Genomic DNA, 19,218 nt, shown 5'->3' on the forward strand with positions numbered 1-19,218 from the left:
TTTCAATATTAGAGTTTGGTTGAAAAGGGGAAGAAGCGGTATACGATTGTTTGAAAAGATTGGCAAAACCGTTTACGATATTAGAGGGCCCCTCCAGCAATTGACCTTCAAAATTCAGTATTTGTGATATTTTGGAGCTACCTCGTTTATTATATATAAATGACCAAAATCTGTTGGGATTGATATGTATTTTTTCCTCAGTTTCACCAAAGAATTTTTTATATGCCACATCAACATCATGATTTATTTTTGCTAAAAGATGTTTGGAATCTTCAAGGGCCTGCAGATTACACTCACGCTTGTATTTGCGACAGATTCTGCTTTTAGCGTGCAAATCTCTTATAATGCTTCTATTATACCAAGGAGGATATTTATTTTTGGATTCAACTGTATACTTGGGGCAGCAGCGATCAAAAACATTATAAAGTTTTCCATAGAAATATGTGGATGCATCTTCTTCCAAGAAGGTCCAGTCAATAAGAGATATTTGATTATACAGTTGTGGATAGTTGGCTCTTTTGAAATTATAATTATACATGCTTCAGTATGAATTGTCCATGCGAACATCAGGTTGGGGCATTACTTTCAATTCCTTTTTTTTATACTTCACTAGCGACCCACCCCGGTTCCGCACGGGTGCATTGCTGATACTAAATATACATATAAATGCTTGCGATCGCTGCTAATCATAAAGTGCTTTGGGCGAAGCGCGGCCTGTGTCCTTGCTTGCATTAATTTTAATTGCATGCTGTGAAGGGCCATATTGATCCTTGAGTATTCAGGGGTCCTTAAACTTTTTTTGTAGAAAATGTAGAATAATTCAGTATATGTATAAACTATGTTAGATACCACAGTTTTCGAGTTATTTACAAAAATTGTAAAAAAGGGCCTTCCCCACGAAGCTCCACCTGTACCTCACATAGTTTCAATATGTTGCTTTCCCTTACGCGTCTACCAATTTTGGCTCCTACATTATTCATTCCACTGATTTGGCATTTATTAATGAGTCTTTTTCCTGAGAATAGTACAGCGAACGTGTCACGAGAGGCAGCACTAGTAGTAGGGACAAACAAACTATTCACATGTAAAACAGTGTTATTTACGTAATATTAATTTATTATTTAAAAATATTAATCTGATATAAAAAATTATTTTGTGCTAGTATAATGCCAACAAAGTAATGCCGTTTCGCGAATTGTACGTCGGATAATCGATATTTGGAAGAAAACTTTTTTTTAATTCCATTCATAAAACGTCATATTAATGAGGTTAGATGTAATAAGAAATGGATACATGCTTCGAGGAGAGTGGATTTAACAATGCAAAAAATAAATAAATATTCATTTGTATGCTCTAAACATGAAATAGTTAATGACCATTGATTAGAATGAGACATAAACTCAATCGTTTATTAAATCATAATCATTTATTATATTTAATTAAATTTATTTCATTACCATCAATAGGTATTTGATTCATATTTCACTGGGAAATAAATCTGAAATTCATAATTATTTTTAATTTCATTTATTATTATTTCATTTATATATTAATTCACTTTTATTCCAGTTATTTTTAAATTACGGCATGCAAGCCAACGTTTTAATGTTACAACATTGTTGTTATCCTTTACAGTTGCAAATTTTAGTTCTGCTCCAGAAATATCGTCTGTCAAAAACATTCTTTTTAATTGTACTTTACCATATGTTCATATGAGGATTAGGCATGTTTGTCCCTACCGAACTACTAGCGCTGCTAGTGAGTGATTTTTCGTACTTCTGGAAAAAGGTTCATTGAACTTAAAAGGACATAAAAATTTTTGTCTGATAAGAAAATGTTTACAAAGAGTGAAATATAATACTTTTTTCATTATAATTATTTCCCTAATGATAAAATATTCAAATCAAATGAGTTTACCTGCAGATGTCACTGGGATATTTGCGGTTATGTTCGGATTTGTTCTCAACAGTAAATGTTTTCCGGTGGAAGTTTGCACCAACTGAGCGAAACCAGCAGATATTTTGTCAGCAGGTTTGAGAAGTGATGTGACATTAACAGGCGCTCCTATTTGACCGGTAGTCCCTTGTGAGATGTTTACAACTGGAATAGCTGAAAAAGATTTTTCGTTGAATGCAATTCTAATTAAAATAATCGAAATGAAAAAGACTTTTCAAATTTCAGACAAATGCCTCGATAGTCCTCAGATATAGAATGTGAGTTGAATGGATCTCAATTCTTCAGACTTGTGAATCATCATAAAAATATAAATGTATTCATCTTATAAAAGATACTGAATAGATCAAAACGTGTTATCGTTATCTTGAACACACTTCCTTAGCGTAAACACTTCATCAATATTTGATTCATAACATCAGTTGAAAATTTCTACTTAATTACATGATAATGTAATTATGAAGAATTTCTGGTTGAAGTTTCTGATCGTCTCGAGTTATTTCTTAGTAGACATATAGAAGATATTCATTCAACAAAAGGACTCATAATATATATGCAGGAGTGAAAAATAAAAAAATAACTGATAAATGCATTCACCATTCGGAAATGTTATATTAGGATGGTTTAAACACAAATATTAAGAAATAAGGTTAACCAACACAAGTTAAAAGAAGCAGTCACATATTGGAGGATGGAATAATGGCATTCCACCTTCCTCGAACTAATTTGACTAGTACGATGTAGTCTTTATTTTATAAAGGTTTGAATGAGTATAATAAACTTCCACTTTCGTTGAAAGAATCAATAAATGTTTTCCAATTAAAAAAAAAACTCGTGACTATATAAAACATCATACTTGATTTTCTTTTTTCTGTTTGGTAATATATTTATTATGTATATCCTCATGTTGAAACCATTCTGGAATCATTGTAAAATGGTTTTTATTTTTTTTCTCCTATCATATCATCATTTTTGTTGTTCATGTCATTTATTTATATATTTTTAAAATAATGTATGTATATTTAGGATGTCCTTAAGAAATCAATAAATATTATTATTATTTATGTGTGATTTTGAAAATGTTTGAGAATTATCAAGCAAATTGTGTTGTTTATATGTTATGGACGAATTATCGTAATATTTTGTTTAATATTTCCAATTTTTCTTCATACAGTTCAACATAGATTTGAATACACTTCTTTAAAAATTCAGATAGTTTTGAAATTGGTCTATAATTCTTGGATATTTCCAGATTTGTCTCGTTTCCATAAATTCGAAAAAAGAAAAAAAGAGAAATGAAACTTTCTATGTTTTTTGCCACTTTTATTTGTAACTAACGTTACTGCAGTTTCGTCCTATACGGACATTTTCAAACTTATACAATAAACTAACAATGGTTCATTACATTAGCCCTTATATACCACCCCTGTAGGTGCTAATAGAGGTACATGGCTTGATTGAGTAACTGAATTTACAGTTTACAATGCGAATGTGCCAATTTAAAAACCGGTGAGTAAATTAAATCAATTTGATCATTTAACAAGTTGCACCCGCAATGTTAATGCTTGTGAATTTCCAAGGATTCTGAATAATTGAGTTTGTAACCCTTTCTTGCATAGTGCAAAATCTCCGTATTGTTCAGATTCGGAAACTTGTGGTTGCATGCCAAGGAATGGTTTGAAAACGTTGAATCATTTTTTCCTAGTCTGAAGGACCTTTATGTTCAGCATACAGTTTTTGGAAATTTCGGCCACATTGTCCCACATAAACACTATTATTACACTCCGGACACTTAAGCTTATAAACTCCAGATTTCTCCAAATTGTCCACCTTATCTTTGGCATTGAAAAGGAAATGAGATAACCTGGCATGTGGTCTGAACGCCACTTCCACATTGTTTTTTCTGTAGAGAATAATCTTGAGATAAAAATTAGAGGTATGATGCTTATACCAATTTGTATCTGTGAACTTATAGGAAATATGATGGCGCAATAAATCTCGGACAAGAATTCTGAATTTTTTCCGATTACTGATTATCAAATCTACATAATTGAATAATACAATCGACTGGTCACACAATGTTGGTACAATAAAGTATATAATAGTGAATTGAATAGGATTTATTAATTCAGAATTCATATGATGTAATAAAGCATATTGACATCACACGAATATATCAAACTAGTCACAAAGTGTTAATAGTTCAGGTAGGATAAACTTGTACTATACATATAATATAATATACATTAAGAATAAGTTTCAAAATTTTAAAACTCGTCTATAAAATAAAAGGCATGATATGCTAAAAATGTATTCAAACTTTATTTGAAATATTCAATATGTTTCAACTGTGGATTTCTGTTTCACCAAACTCACATTTCACAACTACGTATCTCAGAGAATGTTGAGAACTTTCTAGGCATGAAAATAGATGATGTATATCAAGTTTTTCTATGTGAATGATTGTTGACATATGATTGTGGATACAAACAATCGAAACGTGGTATGAAGACTTTTCTTGTTTTCGTTGTACATTTTTGCATTTTTCATTATTTATCTTGAATATTTTATTTTCATTTTTGTATATATTTGGTCCAGTACATATTGTATATATTTTATTTGTTTTTACCTAAATTTCAGATCTGTCAACACCTTTTTTTTTAGAGAATGGAAGTCTGAATTTGTAACATATTTGTACATAACCATGAATTGCTTTTACAAAACATTCCACTAAATCAAATTTTTTATTATAGAAAACAATGGTTTGAGAGATATGCTTCACTTACTTTTCAAGATGCCTTGTTGGTTTACTAGTTGCATCACATTATGTGGTGTCAACGTTTTCAACTGTAAAGGGGGAGGTTGACTAATTGTCACCAACTCTTTCTTCTCAACTTTGACTTCTACGGATTTCTCAGGTAGGACGCGCATTGCTAATTTGCAAGGTGGACAGGGTGGTGGAGGTTTTGCGCTCTGGTCTAACTCAGTAATTTTCCAAGAATGTCTCGATTGCCTCATTCGATAGCACTGATAAGACCCAAAGTGGATTTCTTGCATAATTAGTAATAAATTCAGGGCATTTAAATCCACATGCTGAAATAACAAAAGTAGTTGAAACAGAAATTATTTTCAACAATGATTAATATTGAATACCTTTGAAGGATCATAGTCTAAAGCAGAAAACACAATAGATGGAATGTGTAGGCTAATGTTATCACACTGAAACGGAGATATTGTTGGTCTAACTTCAAACAAATTAGGATGGTTGCAAACTTTTCTCAACTGCATCAACACATTTATTACACTAAGTAAATTTCCAGTGGCTAATGTCTCCCGAGTACTAAAAAGATTGTTTTGTGAATGAATTCATCGTAAAATTAATAAGTACTTACTTTGCTCGCGACATGTAATCATCGTATAAAAACCTTTGCCTCTTAGATAATCTACACACAACCACATGCTCATATTTTTTTGGCATCTGTTTTTCTACTTCAGATTTCAACCTCCTCAGCAAAAATGGCCTTAGAACCTTAAATAAAAAAAAATACATAGCAACCGCCAAAAAGTTTGTTACTAAAATAAAGTTACACCAAAAGTCAGACAAATGCCTCGATAATATCATTAAAGGGTGTTGGTTGAATGGATCCTACACCCTCAAAATTGGTATTGTTTTCATCATATTTGAGAAAAATACTCAACTTCAAAAGCAAAACTACATAATGAAATAATCTGATGGTCCCCAAAAAGTAGATTTGCAAGAACTATAGTGGCTTGTAACTCTCAAAAAGTTTAAACCTGTCAAAAAATCACAACTCATATTTATAAATGTAATTGCTCAATTATCTAGAATGATTTTGAGAACTGAATGTGACAAATTTAACATCTTAAATATAAATAATAATTTACTGACAAGCACTTTGAATTCAAACTGGAAGAAGCACATTTTACTGTTAGTTGAATACCATTTTCCATATCTTCCTCAACTTATTTCAATGCTGAAACTATTCCAGGCAATAGTTGTGTATCATCAATGAATTATATAAAACTACATGATTAATATATGTCAAATCATTAACAAAAATTAAGAAAAAACCAAATCCAGAAAGAAGTCCAGCAGAATCCCACATTCAATTTTTTCAATTCTCCTTTTTTTTATTACTTTTCACTATCTGAGAGTGATTCAATAGATATGATTATATTCATTGTACTGGTAGAAAAGTCCCCTAAAACTGTAGTATTAGTTTCAGCATCACTGCAGCAGAACACATGATTCCACATAGTCAAATGCTCCGTATAAATATAAAACAACAACAGCACAAAGGAAAGCCATTGATACATCATTTATTTTTTATATCCATCATTTTATTACATGGCCTCTTTATAAGGGATGTCGTCATCACCACGTTTTAATCAAATTCTTCTATTTAGGACAGAAGATCAAAACCGCACCGTCTTTATTTATCATCATCATCATCATCTGATAATTACAGGATGAAAATACTGCTTCAATTCAAGATTAACTCTGTGTTGTCCTTATGCCATGTGTATCTTGTGTTTTTTACTTTTATTTGCTGTAATTTTTATTCTAGTTTATGTGAACATTAACATCTTTGTTACTGTATGAAAATGTTATCAAACAATTTTATACTTACAAACAAGAGATTTTTGTAATTCACTGGTCAATTTTGTATCTTTAGTATAATAACAATTACTTTGTTCGGAAAAACATGTTTAGCTTCAAGTAAAAACAAAATTATAAGCAATAAAAATTCAATGATATATCTAAAAAAGGAAATATTTTCAAAGAGATAGTAACGTCAAATAATCATATCATCCTATAGAATCTACATAAAACAGAAATGTTAATTTATTATAAAATGCCGTTCAACTTGATGCAAATGGACCTTTCAATATAATAGGCGTTTTTTGAGGATTTTTTGCATTCCACTAACTGAAGAAAATGTAGAGGCCTGTTATTTCAAGTATGATTTGAAATGTTATTATTTTTTTTTTCAATATTTCAATAAGATTACATGCAATTCAAATATTATTTTAATCCCACCAATATGATGCCCAAATAATACTCTCTTCACTCACTTTGTGTAACCTCTTGATGATGCTTTCATTGTATTCAGAATTTCCCTCAATCATTCCTGTTACGGGATTCGAAAACCACTCTTTAAATTCTCGATGCGATTGAAAAACATTTGGCATCAAGAAATGCATGAGAGACCATAATTCCATTAAGTTATTTTGTAATGGTGTACCGGTCAACAACAATCGCCTATAACGAGACTGCAATTACAAACAATTCGTAGAGTAAAGGTGAAGAAACTTACTGTTGTGTCTGAAAATTCAAGAGCAACTGCCACCTTTGAGACTTGAAATTTTTTATATTTTGTGCTTCGTCAAGAATGAGGTACTTCCACTTTTTCCTCCTGAAACTCTGATGGTCTTGAATTACTAGTTTATATGACGTAATACAAATGTGAAATGCGTTAGGTTTCGTCCATCCGGTACGTTTCAATTTACGTTCTTTTTGACTTCCATAATATGTCAAGATTTTGAAAGCCGGACACCATTTTTTACACTCCATTTCCCAATTCAGCATGACCGACGTTGGCACAACTATCAAATGTGGGCCCCAGTTTTCTTTCTCACAAGCTAAATGAGCTAAAAGGGCTATTGTCTGAATTGTTTTTCCTAGACCCATTTCGTCAGCTAATATGCCATTTAGTTTTCTCTCATACATTGTAACTAACCAGTCTAATCCAATATGTTGATACTCTCTCAAAGAATATTTTAGTAAAAATGGTATGTTAGTTGAAACCTGAAAAATAAAATCTATTAACTTAAGAAAATAACAGAATTTTTGATGAAATTAAAAACAAAAATACTTTCAGACAAATGCCTCGATAGTCTTCAGTTAAAGAATATGAGTTGAATGGATCTCAATTCTTCAGACACTTGAATCATCATGTAAAAATATACCTTGTTCTTAATAAATTTGTTCGTCTGCAACTTTAACTTCAAAGTGTTTCAAATTATGAATAAAAAACAATGAATACAGTAAAAGTCTTACTATCTAACCTTCAACTATTACGATCATCAATAGACCATATCAGATAAGGATTTAATTTTGAATAGGTTACTCTGTTTGTGAAATTATTATAGATTTTCATGTTAGTTGTTCAAGATATTACTTTAACTATATAACTACAAAACCACATGGAAAATAGATTTTATGAAACATCAGCATTGACTTAATATGAAAACCAACACTAAAAAAAAAATGAGAGTAGCCAACTCTGAAAATATGCATGTGCTCCAAAACAAAACCCTGATCATATGAACAAAAAAATAAATACAATAGAAATTACTTTTAAACCTCAAAAACATACAACATATCCTTATCTGATATGGTACATTATCTAAATAATTTTTAGTAAAAAAAAATTAATTCAGGTTTTTTCTGGTGAAATGAAGTTTCGAGTAATGCATATTCAGAGTATGCAACAACATATTAATCCTACTTTTAAAGTTTGCAGAAAATACCATTATATGGATGATTGGAGTTCTACTTAAGTTGACAAAAACAACAATGATTGTGATGGAATCGGCCGATACTTGATGAAAATCCATAACTAACGTATTCCAAAAACACTTTATTGTGAGATTTTCACTAAATTGTTTTACAAAAACGCAACACGTGTTTCGCCATACAATGGCTTCATCTGGCGTGTCTTTCAACTAATTCTACACATTCAATACTAAATATATATATTCAGTATATATCATTCAGTAAATTACCCGAATTACTGAATCTATTGATTTCTAAACATTCTAGATGTTGGATGGAATTGGCATATTCCACCCGTCAATAAAATTCACCACTGAGAGGGAGGTAAATAATTCAATAAATTACCTGGACTTAACCATTACGAAAAATAACAATAAACATGAGTTTGCAATTTTCCACAAACCATCGTACACGGACATTATCATACATAATTCCTCCACACACCCGTACCAGCATAAAGTTGCTGCATTCAATAGTATGCTTCACAGATTATTGAATATTCCACTGTCTGATAGGGATTTCCAGAAAGACCTGAATTTGATCAAACAAATCGCGATTAATAACGGTTATAAGGTAGATATTGTAAGCTCCATTCTTTCCAAAAAACGACAAAAGCAAGCTATGGATCTGGTCTACCCATATTCAAGTGCGATAACGTGAGTTATAAGACATTGACATATGTGGGGGAACCAAACAGGAATATTGCCCGTTTTTTGAAGAAAGAAGGCGTAAACGTAGCTTATAGAACGAATAATAACCTAAGTAAATTTATTAAAAACAATAAGGACAAAACTTTGGTGTCGGATAGATCAGGAGTATATAAGCTGACTTGTGGCTCTTGTCCAAAACTGTATATTGGCCAAACAGGAAGAACATTTTTCCAACGAATTAAAGAACATAGGAGTAGTTTTGTAAATAGAAAGACCAATTCCACATTTGCAAACCATCTTTTAGCAGAAGGACATGAGTTCAATCATGAGTACGTGTTACATTTAGAAGAGGAGAGTTTGAAACTTAATCATCTAGAATGTTTAGAAATCAATAGATTCAGGAATTCGGGTAATTTACTGAATGATCAATTAGAACTCAATAACTCTCCGTTACTGAATATATTTTTTCAAATGTGGAAATGTAACATAAGTGCAGGTAATTTAATTCGTTAGAAACTCAGGTAAAATATCAGCTACTTAAAATTCAGGTACTTCGTTTACAGGTACTTTGATTTCAGGTACTCCATAAACTATATATATATTTAGTATTGAATGTGTAGAATTAGTTGAAAGACACGCCAGATGAAGCCATTGTATGGCGAAACACGTGTTGCGTTTTTGTAAAACAATTTAGTGAAAATCTCACAATAAAGTGTTTTTGGAATACGTTATCAATGATTGTGCCACATTTTCTAAATTTAGAAGCACCTTAAACATTTTATTTATTCACTGGAAGAGTTTTTTGAAATGTAGTGAACCTTACTGGAAGTTATTTGAAACTGTCCTTTTTATCTTATTCGCTTTCTACTTACATTTGTGGATGACAAGGTATTGCCTTTAGGCTGGATACTCTCTGCTATTGCTGCAGCATCATTGATAAGGTCATCATTTTTATCTTCAGTCTTTGTTACTTCTCCCTCTTTATGAGAATCCTCCACTAATAATTTAAGCTCAGTATGTTCACCTTGGGTAATTGATTCCGACATTGTCGTTTCATCTTCGCTTTCCTCTTCCGATTCCTCGTCTTCCTTTGAAGAATCTGAATCTTCAGATGGAACTTTATCTTCTATCTCCTGGATTTCAGCTTTTCCACTTTCTCTTTCTTGTTCAACTTCTGATTTTGTTGATGTTTCACCGGGGTCTTGGTCATTATCTGAATCATCAGATTCACTCAATCGTATATTGTCTCTATTCAATAAGTAGTTTTTAAGCAATTCATCTTCGAGTAAATCATCCAATTCCATCTGAGATTCTTTTTGCAAAGCTTCAATTTCCTCTTTATGTCCTTCATCATCCAATGCAGCTTCTTCTTGCTCTATTGTCTCTTCATCGTCTTCGTCACTCTGGAGGTCTGGGTCAAACTCTGTATCAGATTGGGCTCGAGAGACAGAACGAGATGAGATTGCACTAGCTGGTGGGTCAGCAGTTTTGTTCATTCCTTCAGCTAATAACTGTGAATACTTTTCGGTTTGATCAACTATGAAGCTCAGTTGTTGATCAAGAGCCTTCTTTCGTTTCTCCTCTAAAATAGCATTTTGCTTGTACTCCACAAGTTTCTCTACATTGCTCCAAAAAATTTTAATTTCTTTTGCGCAAAAAGATGCTATCCTTCGAAGGTTCTGCTCGTGGGCTTTCTCTGCCTTTTGAGCAGCAAGTGCCTTATCTTGAAAATACTTCTGTACCATTCTAGCGCATTTCTTTGCGGCAGCTTTCTTCCATTTCCGTTCCTGTGCAAAATCAGCTGCCAACCAAACCATTTCTTCCAATAAGAAATCCCAATGTGCTTTGGTCCGATGCATATCCTGTACCTTCGGTAACCTTTTCTCAGACCACAGACCTTCCTTTTGCAAGTCAGCTATTCGTTGAACTACATATGCCTCTTGTTTCGCTTTCTCAACGATAAGCTCTTGACTGGAAAGGGATGGTTGAAGAGAAGATTTGTTTTTGGTAGAAACTGATTTTGGAGTGGACATATTACTATTACTTTCTGGCACAGAAACGGAAGGAGTACTGGTTGGGACTGTATGTGTGTTGGAAATGCCTGGCAAAGAGCTGGCAGACGTGGCAGATGGAGTACTTGGAGTAGTTTGAGGAATGACTATACTATTAAGTTCTTGATAGTCCCGAGGATCAATAGCATGTTCTTTCAAGTATGCAATGTAAGCTTGAGTTTTTGGTCTTTTAGCAAACTGGTACAAATCCAAGATGTTATTGCCCCCCTCCAGATAAAATGACTCCAAAAGATGTTCATTGTATTTTTCTTTAACCAGCTTAGAACGTACAATTCTGTGGTTTAAAACATGCTGTAATTTAGAAGAATAACCATCTTTCTTCTCCACAGCAGCTGAAAGCTGCCTCTTAAGGGGTCTTGAATGTGTAGTTTGCTGAGCAGCAGACCCTGAGCTTTCTCCAGATGGAAACAATTGTAAACGTACATTCGGGTTCGACCTAGACTTAGTGAGAACATTAACTATGGACTGATTTGCTAAACTTGGTCTCAAAGGCGAGGACTGGCCTACCCTTTGAGGACTTATGCTTATAATGCGTGTTACACCTCCTTGTGTTAAACCAGGATTTCCTGATAGGGATCCAGGTGCAATCTGAAAGAAAAAAAAAACATGAGGAGTCTAGAAAAAATATTCAAAATAGGTATCGAAAAACTGTCTTTTTTCAGACAAATGCCTCGATAGTCCTCAGGACAAAAATTGAGTTGAATGGATCTCAATTTTTCAGAAAGTTGATTCATCATAAATAAAACAATTTCCAGAATGAAGTCTAAAATTTGACTACGCTGCTAATAAAAATGACAATCTTACCTAAATATTTACAGTAACAAAAGATATTTCTTGAATATACATAAAAAATATTTCTATATGCAGACATAATATATTCGTTCAAGTTATAGAAACAATTTTCAACAAAAATTGCAGCTCACCACCAATTTATATCTTGGCTTGTTCAATAGATGCTTCCAGGAAAAAATCAAGTGCATAAATATGTTCTTCTAAATTATAATTTGAATTCAAGTTTGATATTGATGCTACCTAATAAACAAAACTAGCGAGAGTTCGAAAAATATTCAATCGACAAAACTATCAGTCTGAGAGACTGAAACCCTTTGAATTCCCATGTCGACTACTTATGCAAAAGACTGCAGGATACCATGCAGTGAAAGTTGTTGCAAAAGAGATACTACTATTACGAGATCAGTTTATTTTGCACAAATTGAGTCATGGAGTTTCTGGAGAAATTGTATATGGTATTCTCTCTACAAAAAAGATCCATCACATATTTATGCAAGGCTAGCTACAGGGATTCATGCCGCCAATTATTTGTGAAGCAAAAAATTCTGACCTTAGTATATCTTTTTATTATGGAAACAGTGCTTCTTATCCACAAAATATAAAAATCAATTTAATACCAACTCAACTTATAGTACACGTCAGTCTTACTTCATTTCCATTCCAACACCCACTCTAGTCCTTACATAAAATTCTATTATTTTCCATAGGAAAAAGTTATTTTATCACCTTCCCATTAATTTAAGGCGAATATATAATGAAAAAAATTCAGAAAGAAAGTAAAAGAATTCCTTGTTGGGAGGCCCTATTATAGTGTGGACGAATTCTACCAAGGCTATATTGAGTAATTGACATGTAGCTTTGTGTAAGCAAGTTATTGAAATCAACATGAAATGGCTATCCATGTTCTTTATATAGCATTATATATTTACATTTACTCAATACATTTGTATCTGTTCGGGTGGGCTTAATATTGTTCTGTCCATATACGCTGATCTTGTCTCTAAGCATTATTTTATAGCTTACATTTGTTAATTTATTGTCCCATATACACGTTTTCCTTTACTAGACTTTTCCAATAAGATGTTCAGAATCGGGTAATAAAGCCTATTTTTATTTGATTTGAATTCAGAAGTAGCCAAACAAGTGAATTAAGATAAAATTTTCACAGTTGCTGGAAGTAGACGAAAAAAAAATGAGCACGCTTAAACCCAGTGCTAATGACCAAGAACAAATGCATTATATACATTAAAATAAATATTAGGTATATAACATCATACTCAAATGTGTCATTCAAACAATAAAATAAAATGTATAAATACAATTAGGATAGAATAAAAATAGAAACATCTTTTCTGAATTGTGCCCCCAGGTAGGATTGTACAACTTACCCGCACCTGCATTATAAATTAAAGAATCCTTGATTAGAGTGGAGGAAAGTATAGGTAAAACCAAATTGTTTTGTCAGAGTTAAAAATGACTGATTAATTAATCCTGACTCATTTTTATTGATGAGACACATTATTCCTAGTAAGAATATAAACACAACTGTGAGTATCTTGTGTTTTTTAAAATACAATTTACACAAGTCCATAAATTTATATTGCATAGGTTCCTCAAAGCCTGTTTTTGTTTCACAAATACAATTTGTAACACTGAATGACACTGGTGTTGAGTACCCTAAATCATTTGAGACTACTCTAATAGCATAACAGCCAGAAATGTACTCATGAAATTTCAAATCATAATCAAAATGAGGACTTAGAAAGTTGATTTCATTATTATTGTGAATGATTTCGTTGAATGAAACGTTTTCAAAATGAAATGTAAAATTTATTTTATTTGTTTTTGAAATATTAAATGAAAGAAGATCTGAGTCAAACAAATTTTCGTGTGTGTATATATATATATATATATATATATATATATATATATATATATATATATATATATATATATATATATATATATATGTTGAAATTATTCTTCGGGTTTATTCCGTGTGGTGTATTGTCATCCCCGATGGGAATGAATTTCGCAACGTTTCGACAAAATCACATTTGTCATCATCTGGCGATTATTGTTAAGTGTTCGGAAGTCCTCTGACCCTACTCGGATGACTTCTTACTGTGCAGGTACAATGTTGTCGTTCCATAAATACCGTTCTTGATTACCTAAGTTTGGTACCTGTATGTTTTGGTACCTGAGTTCTTCTTCTTCTCGATATGACCTCATCTCCCCGTAAAGGTTTTGAAATGTTAATCGAAGGTTTTTCACGGACAGGAATATGTTGAAATTATTCTTCGGGTTTATTCCGTGTGGTGTATTGTCATCCCCGATGGGAATGAATTTCGCAACGTTTCGACAAAATCACATTTGTCATCATATATATATATATATATATATATATATATATATATATCTTTCACATATAGTAAAAAAAAGAAAAGCGCCAAGGGAAAAACCACCATAAAGGTTTGCAACATTCGAAATGCCTTAGTTTTTACTATCTGTGTCCGATTTAATGAGTATGTTTCGAACCATTTGTACATATTCCAACCAATTTCATAGCATCAGTATTTCATGCTTCACACAGTCAATGGCCTTAGACAAATCACAAAAAACTGCTGCAGCCACGTCACCACAATTGATTTTGCCATGTAACTCATACAGAAGTTAAGGTTTGCTTCATTTATGATTTCCCTATTCAAGAATCCACGTGAATGATATATAATATCATTCACGTAGATATCAAAAAATTATAATTTCAGAAAAGCCAATTTTCCTATGATGTATCAACTTGTTGCCAATGAAGATTGTTCTCGTGTTTTAGAACAAACAGACGTAAACACTGCATGTCATAATTTGAACATTTTCGACGTCACTGTTCCCCTGAAATCTAATCGAACCCGTAGATATCCGCACTAGTTCACATCAACTATTATAAAAAAATTTCTAAAGAAAGAGCGGACCCACAAAAACTTAAAAAAGTATAATACATCTTTTTATCGAGAACAATTTATTTCGCTAAGAGCTGAAGTCAAGCTACGAATTAATGAAGCTTATAAAAACTTCATTGTCGAGAGTGAAAACAATATACAAGGAAATCCAAGTACTTTTTGGAATTTTATTAAGAGTAAAAAATGCAATTCTAGAATTCCCGGCATTATGAAGGATGACAATAACTCTTATTCCAAACCTCAGGGAATCGTCGACGCTTTTGCGAATTATTTTAAAAGTGTATACATCATATCGGATATCTCCCTGTGTGGTATGCCAAATAACTTTCCAAACAATTTTCCAGATATAAATATCGAACATATTAATGAGATAGATATTATTAAGGCCACTAAGAAATTGAAAAACAAACTAGTTGTTGGACCGGATCACATACTGAGTTTTCTAGTAAAAGATTTTATCCACCCTTCATTAAGCCCTTTGCTTCACATCTTCAACCTTTCACTGAAAACATCTTCACTTCCAGAGATTTGGAAAACAGCACAAGTATGTCCTATCTTGAAGAAAGGGGACGCAACTGTTTTGAAACTTTTTGAAATAATTCTATACGGTTTTATCTACAACTCGATCAGAAATATAATATCGGACAATCAACATGGGTTCGTGGAACAAAAGTCATGTGTGACCAATCAATCTTGCATGCCTTTCACATGTTTCAAATGCTTTAGACCAAAAGCAATGAGTTGGCGTAGTTTATACGGACATGCAAAAGGCGTTTGACCAAATTGATTTTTACATCCTCATTCAGCGACTATCATCGTTTGGCCTTTCTGGAAGTTTAATTGATCTTTTCACAAGCTATCTCTTTGACAGAAAGCAATACGTAGAACATGAAGGTTTTCAGTCCTCTTTGTACACAACTAGCTCAGGGGTACCACAAGGCTCGAACTTGGGGCCTCTTTTATTTCTGCTTTTCATTGATGACCTGGCGAAAATGATGAACTGCCCAAAACTTCTTTACGCTGATGATGTAAAGTTATACAAATTATACAAAGTAATTGACAATTATGAAGACTGCTTAATTTTACAAAATGAAATCGATTTAGTATTCGACTGGTGTTCCAAGAACCATTTACGTTTGAACATTTCGAAATGTTACATTTTATCATTTTCTAGAAAAAAGAATAAAATAGAATTTTCTTATATTATTGACAGCATTCCAGTTACTCAAGTAAATGAGATGACAGATCTTGGAATCACTTTTGATTATAAATTCACTTTCACTTCCCACATAGACCAGGCTATTTCATCAGCGAATCGAATGTTGGGCTTTATTATATGGAGTACCAGAGAATTCAAGAATATTAATATAGTATCCAATTTACAATTGCCACTTACATCATATTGATGGTGTTCAAAAAAATGTTTTAAAATAGCTGTCTTTCAATGTCACAGGAATATATATCCTCGGAGGGGAACCGACTATTCTATCCTTCTGAATCAATTTAATGTAATATCTCTGAATACACGACGACTTTTTGTCACAATCTCCTTTCTTCACAAACTGGTAAACAATAAGATCTCGCGTGCCCCTCTTTTACAAATGATCAACTTCCGCACCCCACGCCTTAATTTCAGATACCCAGATACCAAACGACATTTTACTGTGATCTTGTCAGAACAAATAACAGTTTGAAAGCACCAGTATCAATACTTTGTAACTATCATTAAATATGTGATATGTGCGATATTAATCACAGTTCTCAAAGTTTTATTTTAAAATGTATTCTCACTAGAACCTTTCAACTGTGATCACTTTTTCTTTTCGCTTCTTGTGATATATTTCTATTTCTACTTATTTTTCTTTTAGTTGTAGCAATCTTTTTTTTCTAACTAATTATACTGTTTTGCATATATTTTCATCAACACCTTTGTACATTTCCTGTAATTGGGTGAATGCTTGTTGGAAATAAAGTGCTATCAATCAATCAATCAATATAACGTGCAAATAAGAAAGTGTTCAATCTTATTTCAACAAATTTGTCTATGATTTTTGTCAAGGTTGGGATAATTACTATAGGTCTAAAAGTTTTCGAAAAACGATGGACCTTTTTTCAACGGCTATATGCAGATATAGAAATAATGAGAAGCCAATGCGTTATTTTCAAACACCTAGGCCTAGAACAACTCAATATGAAAGGGGTGCTGAATATAGATCAATAAAAGTATTCAACACACTTCCAAATAGAATGTAATAAAAACCAATCTACTGAACTACAAAAATAAGCTCAAGTATTTCCTAAATGATCATTGTTTTTACTCTCTTGATGAATACTTTATCAGAACCCCTCAATTTTCCATTGTTAACTTTCAATAATTGATATATTTATTTGTTCATATTGTTATTTAAGTGTGTATATGTGCCTTCTGTGAGGCTCTTATAAAAAATGATATTGTCATTATCTATTATAAAATTTTATGACAAAATAAATATCATTATTTACCTGTGCTAATGATGGTATTCCATGAGGTTGAGTGGTTAAGACATACTGTCCTCCCACAACTTGTGTCAATCTCATAGTGGGACCAGTCGCAGCAGGGCGCTCTACCAAGGGTCGAAGGCTTTGGCCTTCTCTCGGAGGCAGAGCACCCTGCCCTGCCCCCGGTGTTTCGTCACTCATCTCTGGAAAATCTGAAAAAAATGAGCGATCAAATTACCATCTCTATAATTATTTTAATGGTTATTCCATTCAAATAAATTCATAAAGCTAAAGCTAACTCAAACTTCAGATTTAATACAACCATCACCAAGATTCTTATGCCAATTCGTTCTAATCTATAAATTATTTTCAAATATCTCTTTGCACCATCAAAATTTCAATTTCCAACTCCTCATATGTAACATAGTTTACAATGATAATGATTTTTACAACATATGATGATGATTCATTTCCATTAATGGAATTTTCAGCACAGAATGTACAACACAGTGTCCAAAAAACTTTTAAACTTTCATGACGTATGAATTCAAAACTCAAAACCTTCTGAGGAAAGGTTCAGTCAAATTGGCGGTAAAGTTGAAGTTGAAATAAAGAAAATAAAACTCAGAAAATCACAAGAAAAATAATTCAAATGTATTCCAAAAATATTTTAAACTACTTTAGTATGAACGCATTATTCACTAAAACACGTTTTTCATTTAAATGGTAAAGTAAATACATTTTTCAATAAATGATATAAAATTATGAAACTTTTATTCCAAGAGTCCAAAGTATCAAAGGTGAAATTTTTAATGTCCAAAAATATTAGATATAGATTTTGAAGCCTTTTTATTTATATCTCAATTATAAAACGTAATATAAAAATTTCAATATATTTCCACTAACAAAGAAATTTGAACAGCCGCCATGTTCTCTCCGAATTCGACCCAGAACTTACCATCATGTAATCACAAATTATTCACGAAAAATTCGGTCATCCGGAATCAAAAATACAATTAACGGTTCAATTATAAATAGTAGTACAATTGGGTACTCCACGTAACTTGAAAACTGTAAAGTCTACTTGTTATTTTGAACATTTTACGCGTTCACATCAAGCGCATTGCCTTTCCAACATGGCGACTCAAAATTTAAGCCGCATCCAGCAACCAGGCTTCGCCCTACGCCTAGATGTGAAGGAGAAAAACGCGCATGTTCTGACGCGAATGCGCACTGCGCAGTTGCACTCGAGTAGCCGGAAAGAACGGGAAATACCTAGTGAAACAGATATTGATAGAAAATAGGAGTGATCTATTTATTATATATAATTTATATACCTACTATTATTATTAATTAACTGTCACTGTGCAATATTATTTTGCTTGATTGAAATAATTATTTTCTGTATCTAATGATATTCCGATGAAATACAGTAATAATATCAGTTGAGTGTTATATAATTTATTTGACTAAAATATATCTACAAGGTGTTGGTCTCGCCAGCAACTAATGAATCGAAAATGATAATATACAAAAGTGTTTGGTTAAATTTTGAACCACAAATGCGAGATATTAGGTACTCAATAAAATTTCCCAGGAATATTTTCTTTTTCGGTGCTGAACTCATATGTTGTTTATTGTGACATGCTTGTCGAAATGGCTAAACAATATCACATTCTATTCTATTTGACCTAACATATTTGAACGATTGTTCTCAATATTAGAGAGTAGACCTC

At 32.3% G+C, this 19,218-nt stretch overlaps 1 protein-coding gene across 3 annotated transcripts in view; it reads right to left on the bottom strand.

Annotated features, from left to right (window-relative positions):
* dom (domino helicase) overlaps positions 1 to 18,681 on the bottom strand; it is a 56,389-nt gene extending 37,708 nt beyond the window's left edge. For 2 of the 3 annotated variants that reach the window (XM_074173256.1, XM_074173257.1), the window contains exons 1-9: positions 18,441 to 18,681; positions 17,507 to 17,694; positions 10,056 to 11,843; positions 7,293 to 7,783; positions 7,051 to 7,237; positions 5,346 to 5,482; positions 5,107 to 5,293; positions 4,740 to 5,046; positions 1,918 to 2,109 (exon numbers count right to left, since the gene is read on the bottom strand). In XM_074173256.1, the coding sequence (XP_074029357.1) occupies positions 1,918 to 2,109; positions 4,740 to 5,046; positions 5,107 to 5,293; positions 5,346 to 5,482; positions 7,051 to 7,237; positions 7,293 to 7,783; positions 10,056 to 11,843; positions 17,507 to 17,683 (3,466 nt within the window). In that variant the 5' untranslated portion in view covers positions 17,684 to 17,694; positions 18,441 to 18,681. The remainder of the gene's footprint in view (positions 1 to 1,917; positions 2,110 to 4,739; positions 5,047 to 5,106; positions 5,294 to 5,345; positions 5,483 to 7,050; positions 7,238 to 7,292; positions 7,784 to 10,055; positions 11,844 to 17,506; positions 17,695 to 18,440) is intronic. The other variant, XM_074173255.1, reaches the window with a different exon arrangement.
* Positions 18,682 to 19,218: the final 537 nt, after the last annotated feature.

Source organism: Leptinotarsa decemlineata, unplaced genomic scaffold (assembly GCF_025532065.1).
Source record: "Leptinotarsa decemlineata unplaced genomic scaffold, Ldec_3_MD MMD2_tig00000218_RagTag_RagTag, whole genome shotgun sequence".
In the NCBI taxonomy this organism is placed as follows: domain Eukaryota; kingdom Metazoa; phylum Arthropoda; class Insecta; order Coleoptera; family Chrysomelidae; genus Leptinotarsa; species Leptinotarsa decemlineata.